This window comes from Charadrius vociferus, unplaced genomic scaffold (assembly GCF_000708025.1).
Source record: "Charadrius vociferus isolate BGI_N301 unplaced genomic scaffold, ASM70802v2 scaffold835, whole genome shotgun sequence".
NCBI classification, from domain to species: domain Eukaryota; kingdom Metazoa; phylum Chordata; class Aves; order Charadriiformes; family Charadriidae; genus Charadrius; species Charadrius vociferus.
In genome coordinates this window covers 65596-75041 of record NW_009648449.1, presented here as the reverse complement: position 1 = coordinate 75041, position 9446 = coordinate 65596, and the positions used below count along the sequence as shown (strand labels likewise).

The 9446-nt window shown below is 34.3% G+C and overlaps 1 protein-coding gene across 1 annotated transcript in view; it reads right to left on the bottom strand.

The window, feature by feature from the left end:
• PPP1R42 (protein phosphatase 1, regulatory subunit 42) overlaps positions 1-8118 on the bottom strand; it is a 14134-nt gene extending 6016 nt beyond the window's left edge. Inside the window, exons 1-4 of the mRNA XM_009885566.1 lie at positions 7948-8118; positions 5581-5747; positions 5016-5154; positions 2801-2917 (exon numbers count right to left, since the gene is read on the bottom strand). Of these exons, the coding sequence (XP_009883868.1) occupies positions 2801-2917; positions 5016-5154; positions 5581-5747; positions 7948-8076 (552 nt within the window). The 5' untranslated portion in view covers positions 8077-8118. The remainder of the gene's footprint in view (positions 1-2800; positions 2918-5015; positions 5155-5580; positions 5748-7947) is intronic.
• Positions 8119-9446: the final 1328 nt, after the last annotated feature.

Below are 9446 nucleotides of genomic sequence, written 5' to 3'. Positions count from 1 at the left end.
ACTGCTGTTGACCAGCCCCTCTCAGATGTGGATGGCTCCTCTGTAGCTTCTCTTCCCACCTGGTGAAGCAGAGCTGGGTACAGAGCTCTCTGACACTCCTCTGTCATGTGGCACTGCCACAGTCTCTGATCAATGCCAGATGTTCCTGGGGATGTTCTTGGTGGCAGTGATGAGGATTCAGGAATGGGAAAACAGAGGATATATAACTTTTGGCATGAATAAGAGGTATACATCAGAGCTTTGAAAATGGAGGGGCAAGAGGGAGGAGAATGGCAGAAGCTTGCATGGGAATGAAAGAGCCTTTGCTGCATGTAACAAGTTCAGTCAGCAGAAGCAATTAAGTATATGTAGTACAATTGTATACTCCCTAAAATCTTTTCAGGTATCACAGTTGTAGAATAATGTAAGCCATGGAATCATGAAATTCAGGGTTGCAAAAAACGTGAAACATACTCAAGACTTCCCTCAGCTATTTTTTTTTTTAATAGTTAGTGGATGTATAAGATTGTTCTCCTGCTAGATGTTCGCTGTAAGTTAAAGCCTCTTAAATAGAGCTAAAACTGACTTTATTTTTTATACTTCGCAAGACCTGCTGCTTTTTCAACAGTTTGTTGGGGTTTTTAATTTAAGTTTTAGTGATAAGTAGAGCCTACGAAAATGTAATCTCTAAAACACAGTAACTGTAGCTGGAAAGGTGCATTACACAATATGTTAGACACATTCAATATGGACATTAATTTTACAGGTCTGTAAAGATATGAATAGAAATACCCTATCTGCTCCACATTTTCAAAACTTGGCGATTGTTTAGAAAACACACAGAACAGTCACTTTCAAAATTTATGGGAGCTTGATCCAAGTGTAACTGACAGCAGCAGAAGCAGCTAACTCAAATGCGAACCACATAAATTTTCAAAAGCTGTTACTCTGTAACATGGAAATCTAAATGTCTAATTGATTTGGATAAATATTAACTCTGGTCTTCCTGATGATGAAATAATGAAATGTAACGATGATTAAATATTGTATACACAGTCACTGAGTCATGCAGTCTTTTTGTCCTCTCCTTAATTCTGTTTCAGAAGATACTGGTTTTTCCTCTGAGACACTGAAAACACTGTCTCTGAACTGGCATCCTCATTCTTAAAAATAATTGGTTCTTTGGCTAAGACAATCTTCTTTTAAGATCATCACAACTGAGGTCTTTTGCATTTATAAGAAAGAAAAAAGACAATAAAAAAAAGTTACTGTAATATGTTTTATTTAGAAAAGGAATCCTTTTCAAAAGGGCAGCTTTGGAGAGACTACTTACTTAAAAAAGCTTACTGTTATTTTGATGTAACCAACACATTCAATATGGTTTTCATTACCCAGCAAAAGCCTATATAAATTGTATTTTGATATGAATTCAGTCACAACTGCCAGCCAGAAACACAGCTTGAAATACAATACATTAATAATCCTCTATTAAAAAAGAAATGCATCATTCAACTTTTCTTAATATAAAAATGTAAAAAATTGAGAGTCCAAATAAAGTATATCGACCTAGATCACTGATAGATTATGCACACAAAATACTGAAATCTCCTCATTAGTAAACAGAACTGCCAAATTTAATGCAAAAGATATTTAGTGTTCTAAGAAATAATAAGAATAGTTATTTTAATAATTACTAACCAATGAAAGTTAACTTTTCTAAGGAAAGAGAATGTATATGAAAACCAGTAATGAAAAAGTTTATTTTAATCAAGGCTTTGTCTTGGTGATTTGGGTTACGATTTAAGCCAACTCATTTTACTATTTATTAATAAAAATATGAATTTAAAAAAAGAAGAACACAAATGCCTATGGTTTATATTAAATTAAACCAGTGTTTATTAAGTCATTTATAAAGCTTGTTCCATGCCTCCTCCATGCAATGATGGTGTCAGCATACTGTTCAACTTCAATTTGATATTCAGTTACTAACATGACACTAAAATTATTTTTTTAACTGCTCTTTATGTCAAGAAGTAAAAGACATCATAATTTATAAAAATAATGAGAAGTGACAAGGCCAATACTCCTGTTCCTTTTTGAGAAGATAAGCTAGAAATTTTAAGTGTAGAACATTCTGTTTGAACCACATTCACTGCTGCAAAAGGAAGAGCAAAAATACTTTTATTTCATTTGTTTTAGTTGCTACTGTGGAAGTTAGAGGTCTTGCTTATGAAGACATGTCTTTCCTTAGCGGAAATTTATGAAAGATATTCAATGTATAATAGACAAATACTTCTTATGGTACTCCAGCAACAATAACCAAAAAGTCATTTTGATATTAGAATGGCTGCAAAATCAGCCTGATGATCTGATATCCAAGAAGTAGCTTTTACTTATGTTAAAATAAAGAATTAAGTAATATGGTAAAATATTACAAGTTAATTAACAAACAATGGCCACGTCATCTTTGCAATTAATCCACTCATAGTCACTCAGATGTCCAAAACATACACCGAACTCTACATTTTGGACATATTATATTATAGTTATAACTTCCATGCATTTACTACTCAGTTGATAGATGCATGCACAATTGCCACTTTACGTAGGATTAAAGGACATTTGGACATCCTAGATAAACGGTTCTCCATTTTTAACCTCAACAAGATTTTTGGATGAGAAAAGACAGCATGCTTGGAAAGTCAGAGGTTCAGTACCTGTAGAAGTAAAGTTTATTTTTACTCATCTATTTAGTGGTAAAGATGAATTTGACTAATTTCTTATCACCCATACTAAATAGAACAAATATTTATTTTAATACCTTCATATGCTGAAGCTGATTGTCAACTGCTATAAGATAAGAAAGATTTTCCAAAACTGCCAGTTCTTCCAATTCATCAATGTTGTTATTGCTGATATTCAACACAGACAAAGATTTCTGGAGGAAGAAAAGCAGAAAAAGAAAATTATTTTTTTCATGCCATGCATGAGTCAAGTTGTAAATCCCTAGAGAAATTCTCTTAAAGGAAGAAAAAGCATATGAAGCAGAAACATGCAAATACAATGACCACGCACCTCACACATTTTTCCTCTTCTCCTAAAATGATGTTTATTTTGGTTTTGAAGTCAAACCAAAGTAAGACTATTTATTTCTCAGTTATTTCAGGAATTCTTAGTAAATACAGAATTTTTTATTGTCTCTAAAAATGTTCAAATGCCTTAGAGTTCTGCAAGTGCTACTAACACTGCATTTGAAGTACGAAACACAGAAAATGACTGCCTTTTCCAAGGTTACATCTGAACTGCATAGAGCCGAAATCCATATCTGATAACCACATAGTCTCATTTAACAGCTGGACTATGCTGTTTTTCTTTCAGGCTTAATCCTACAAATCTCTCGGTATACATACCGCTATTCCTTGCCCCCTTTTTGCAACACTAGTGAGTCACATAATGCACTTTGCCTTTTGTAACACACTAGTTAGAGAGATCCTTACATTCTAGATAAAAAGTAAATGTGTTTCAGGTGTTTATCTTAGGAAATACTTAATGTTGTTTCATGTAAAAGGAAAAAGAAGCCTATATCTCTAGAAGATGAAAAAGGGCACCCAATCCAGTAAATTTAGAATTATACCTGATAAGGGATTTACCATTAGTTAGAAAATGTCTATTTCAGCAGTATACACAAGAAATATAACCCCCTTCTAAAATCTGAGCCAGATCTACATTGGAGGCAGAAATTACCAGTATTATCCTGATACACACAGTGCATAAACTTAATATCTTCAGTCAAAAGATTCATGATGTCATCATCATCAAAACATTTGCTTGTGGTACACTGGAAGCTATATAGCCCTATGTTTTTGGCTCTTTTATCTCTGACAGCATTAAGAGCCAAAACCAGAAGAAGATGAAGTCAGAAGTGATGTCTTAAAGAGGGACAAAAAACTTGGCACTCAAAAGATAAAAACAGAATGCTTTTACATGTAGCTTCTGCAAAGTTGTTAGATGGTCAAGAGTGCAAAGTGTTTCTTAAAATACAAAACAAAAAAAACCCCCACAATAACAAAAGACCATGAGAAAGCCACGAAAAACAAAATGCTAGTGGCTCTAGGCAGCTTGCTAAAAAACACCAAAGTATATGAGTTATCCTGGGATGATTATAGCTATATAACAAAGTAAAAGTGTTCTCACAGGAATGGCTCATTTCTATTAAAGGAAAATGGGAATACATATCACGGATTACTTAATCTCAAGACAGCAAGAATTAGATCTACGTCAAATGTTTATGATATACACATAAACAAAAGAACTAACTGAAAAGTCCATCGTCACAAAAAAAGCTCATCAAACCCTGACTACACTTTGGGAGATACAGCAAGATGATTTTTTTTTTTTAGTATAGGACTACATCTGTTAGTAAACAAAGTCTATATTTTTAACCACTTCAACAATACATTTGATGTTTACTGAGAAATTAACCTGTTGAAAGAAAACTTCAAAAGATGACTTTCCTGAAATCTTGACATACCACAACAGAGAAAAATTGCAGAACTAAAACTGAATACTTTTGATTGTGTTGCTCTTAATATCCAGCAAAAAAAGCTGTTTGCACCTTTTGCCATTGCATTCTCTATAGAAATACAGGAGGCAGTAAACAAACTAATGTAACAATCAAATCAGAGAAGTTTCAGTAAAGGAATTCCCTACAAAGTAAGTAGACTAAGATAACTGTGATAAATTCCTACCCTTTTTTTAGTTTATTTATTTACATTTTGTTGGTATAGGGCATCCACGCATTTCCTTACTTCCTCTCTCTCTTTATTCTCATTTCCATTTCCATCCTTCACAGAAAAATAAATGAAGCAGTAGAATCTGGAGTCCTTGCTTATATGAGAATTGGGATTGGTAGAATTTGAAAGAATTGCACCAATTGGAAGAAAAGGAAAACACACAGTGATCAAGTGCTAATCACATCCCTTAGAAATACTGATATACTGATTAATAGTTTATTGAAATTCTCAGAATGTACTTACTGCTAGGGACCTAAGGGATCTTGGATCAAACAGAAGCTTTTCGCCAAGAGGTAGGTGTTGACTTTCAATATGTAGCTCCCTTATTTCTTCTAATTTATCCAAACCCTCTACTACAGTGATGAAGTTGCCCCCCAAATACCTGTAGAATAGAACACAAAACAGATATCCTTTGAAAGCAAAAGCTAACACAAGGCCTCAATATATTACAAAAATTAAATATTTTACATATTATTGAATAATGCTTGGAAATTAGAATAGAAAAAGTAAATAACCTAGCATGAGAGTAGAAAATACAGCTAACAGATCCAAAGTTTTTAGGGGTTTTATATATTGCTACTATTACTAAATGGCTGAAAAAGGAACATAATTTAAATGAAAATGTTAAAATGATATGCCATCATTTTACTTCTATCATGAAACACTTAAAAAAATCTTAAATAACTACTTTTATTTGAAAAGCAACATTTAAGAGCTGAAAGGACATTACTGGCTACATAATTCTTTAATTTCTTGGTGTAATAATTATGGTATTACTATTAAAATAAATAAATGATTTTCAACTTACAGTTTCTCAAGGTTTTTCAGCGATGAGAGATTTTCTATACATGTAATACAATTATTCTGAAGGTAAAGGTGTGTTATATTTGAAGCAAAGTCCAAGTTCTGGATTTGACTGATTTGGTTATCATATAAATACAGAACTCTAAGATTTTTACACAAAGCGAGATCACCCTGAAATAAACAATAACAAATAATTGATACATAGAGTTCACTCACTGCCTGCTTCTGGAAGCTGTTGATTGTTTGCATATTTAAGTTCTGCTGCATGATTTATACATTTTCACCTTTAACAAACACTTTTAACAACTATTTTTCCTAGAAAAACTGCGTCAGTAATCATCTGCACAGATTTAAGACTGCAATCTATCATTACTGTTCTGCTGCAAATAAGCTGAGGGCTACAGCCATCAGCTGCAGGTACATCACACCCTGTGTGACGTCATTCCCTTCCCTGCCTTCATCAGGGGGATTTCAGAAAAGCACAGTTGTTAGTGTAGTTGTCTCCATCAAACCTCAGTGATGTAACAGAAACCGACTTTGGGAAAGGAATACTGGCTCACACAAAAACTTGCACTTATTGTATTTTAATACGCTTCCTAGTCTACCATTCCACTTAGATGTCAAGTTTCTTTGAATATATTCTTCTTAAATAACTAAAAGGTCACATGTTCTTATGAGGGTTTCTGTAAAACTTCTCTATGGCATCTGACGAACCAGTCCTAATCAGATGGACAGACCAAACTAGTAACTCGCTATGGCCATGCACATTCCTAGGAGTGGGCTGAATAAACAAGCTATTTAATCTTCTTGACTGAAATGACACTTTTAAAGCAGAAATCCACCACACACCTCAATTGAGTTCAGCGTTCAGCAGTTTCAAAATGTGCTCAGTATCTTGAAGGGATTTGAATTAACTCGGGACTTACTGAAACCTGTATAAATTTCCTATTATTAAACTCAAAGGAAGGAGGACTGGGTTCAGTTTGCAGGTTTCATCTTTGAAAATGAAAAGGTCATGGATTATTTTTTAAATGAATAAGCCCGAGGGAGCAATTTAAAAAAAAATATGTAGATTTTAACCCGACTAATTTGAAAAAGCCATTACCCTAGTCCAAATTTGTTAACTTCACTTGGCTTATATCCTGTTCCTGAACTCCCCTTTCTTTTCTCAGACTTCCTCTGAAATCGAAGGAATAAATCACAGATAGATTGAAAAGATTGTGCTGCGAGTTAACAATTCCTTGTAAAATTCCCAAGACTAGAAAAAATATGGCATTAACAGGAATAAAATAAGTATTGCACTTAATAGTATGTAATATCATTACCACTGCCTTAAAAAAAAAAAAAATCTGATCTGCAAAATTACTAGTTCCATACACCATCTTCTATTCCACAGTTTGCATTTTTATAAAGGTAACCATCAATAAATACAAAAACCAAACTGTTGCTTAAAACAGGAACTTTGTATTTTAACCTCAGGCCTAAAATCTATAGGTAGATTTCTATAGGGCTAGAGCACTGCTGTTTCAAAACCCTACACCTACTGATGCAAAGACAACAGCCTGGCTATATTCTATAGGAAAAGTGTCAGGTCTAAATGATTAATTTGAAATATTCTCTTTCTGAAGTGGATAAAGAGGTAAGCAAGTGGAGTTATCATTTCCATTCTGGTGACTTGCTGAAAGCTCCTTTACAATACAGCAACTTTATGAAATAATCCAAATAGCAAATAGTTTTGATTCTTTTTTTTTTTTTGAGAGCTGCATATTTCTATAATAGTTCTGTGAAATACTGCAAAAAAATACTGCACTTTAACACTTCAGTTCATCTCTCGTGTAATTGCTTCCATGGATTTTCTATTTTAATTAATTAATGGCAAATACAGTTAGTGCACTGATAATATCCTTCTTGTCTGCTACACGGATGATATCTATTTCCAGAGTGTCAGGTAAGTAAAATACTTCAACAAGATTTTTGCCACATAAAGAAAAAAGTGTTGAGTTGATTAATAAGAAAAACTGCAGACTGTTGGAGTTACGGTCACCTGCTTTGATGTTTTATATGAAAAGTTCCAGCTGAAAGATTATTTTCACATTTCAAATGCACATGCATTTAAAATCCATTTAAACGCTTCTGTGTACAAGCAGTGTTCCACACAACAACAGCCATGAATGCTGAAGTGTGTTTCCAAACAGATGTATTATTAAGGCTTAATTGCAAGTCAATAAAGGTTAAAACAAAATATAGCTGTTATAAAATAGAAACTTGGCTTTGCTTGTTTGTCTCCCCAATGATAAACAACTCTTCATAACAATAACTGCAAAACATTTGAGTAGCCAGGTTAAAAGGAATAAAGAAAAATTAATCTTACAATTGCATCTATATTTTTATCTGATAAATTCAGGTGAGTTATTTTTCGCAGATACTGTCCAAAGTCCTCTTCATTGCGATTCTTGTGACTGACGCTTTTAGCAATTAAGTGAATTGTGAGTCGAACCATAATTCTGCAATAGACCAAACTGCTCTACCGCTTCTTTGAGTAGTGTATTCCACGTGCTCTTATAAGGAGTTTTATAAAATGCTTTAAAAACAAAAAGGAAAATGTTATACTACTTGTACCCCAGATCTTCAACAAAACTTACATGTATACTTCAAATCTGATGTTTCCCCACCAATTCCCTTTCTGCTTACAGTGACACATTTATGCATAGTCTTTGCTGCTTACAAAAACCTACCCCTTTCTTCCTGTCATTTTTTCAAACTTTTAAGGTATTAAATAACATTTAAAATACATTGTGATATTTGATTTGTTGTTTCAGTGTGCCTAAGAAGGTTGTACCGTGGTCTTAATCTTTTTCATATAGAAATATGAGCACAACTATCGACAGTAGAAGTAATTCTCAAACATAAATAACTACTTAATGGCAGCTCATAACCTAATTATTAGTTAGAAAATACATCACTCTCTATAGAAGGTTTTACAGGCTGTGTGAAGTGGTATAAAGCTACAGTACTCTTTATACATCTGCTCAGCCCTTTTGTCACGCACACACCTGCATGTGCATTTGTTATGCACAATGAAAAACTGAGGGGTTTTTGCACTGAGGCATACTGTAGAGGGTCTCACAACACCACTAACTTTGTTTTTTAACCGCTGGTCATTATGTCAAGTGAGCTTATAAATGGGGGAATGGAGGGGAGGGAGGAAGGCAAGACATGTTATTTCCAGCTGGATGTGTAAACAGTCGGGATAAAAATACCCTAACAAATGTAACTTAACAACTCAGAATGAAAAGGTTGCTTTTTTAGCCAGTACATAATACAATGTACATTATGTATTTTAGCCAATACATAAACCTCCCACATCAGTGTACCAAAACAAATGAGGAGACAGCAAAAAGCATCCCAATACTAAAACTCATGCAGCCACATAAACCAAGGCATGGAGAATCCTCCTTGCCGGTATTACATTTATGAGAAAATGAGGAAAAGCAAAGACTGAAACCGTGAAGGCAGAAGAAACTTCCTTACCTACTAAGCAAGGCTGAAGCTCAGTAGTTCCACCTTGTCACCCCATGGGGGGGGGGGTTGTTTTTTGCTTTTTTTTAAAAAAAAGGTGGGGGAAGAAGGAAAGCTGAAAAGACATTGGTTTTGTTTTGGTTTGGTTTTTTAATAAGTGTGGCGTTTTTCTTGCTTTTTAAATAAAAATACTTTTCAGAGCCCTTTCTTAGCCTTTCTGCTAAAGCAAGCAGTAACACCAGAGGGGGGGCTTTGCATGAGGCAGGTCTCTCTCCATCCCCAGCTCCTACAGCCGTGTGACTCTACACTGTCGTCACCGTCCCATGTCGTCGTCGTCGTCCGCCACCCCCC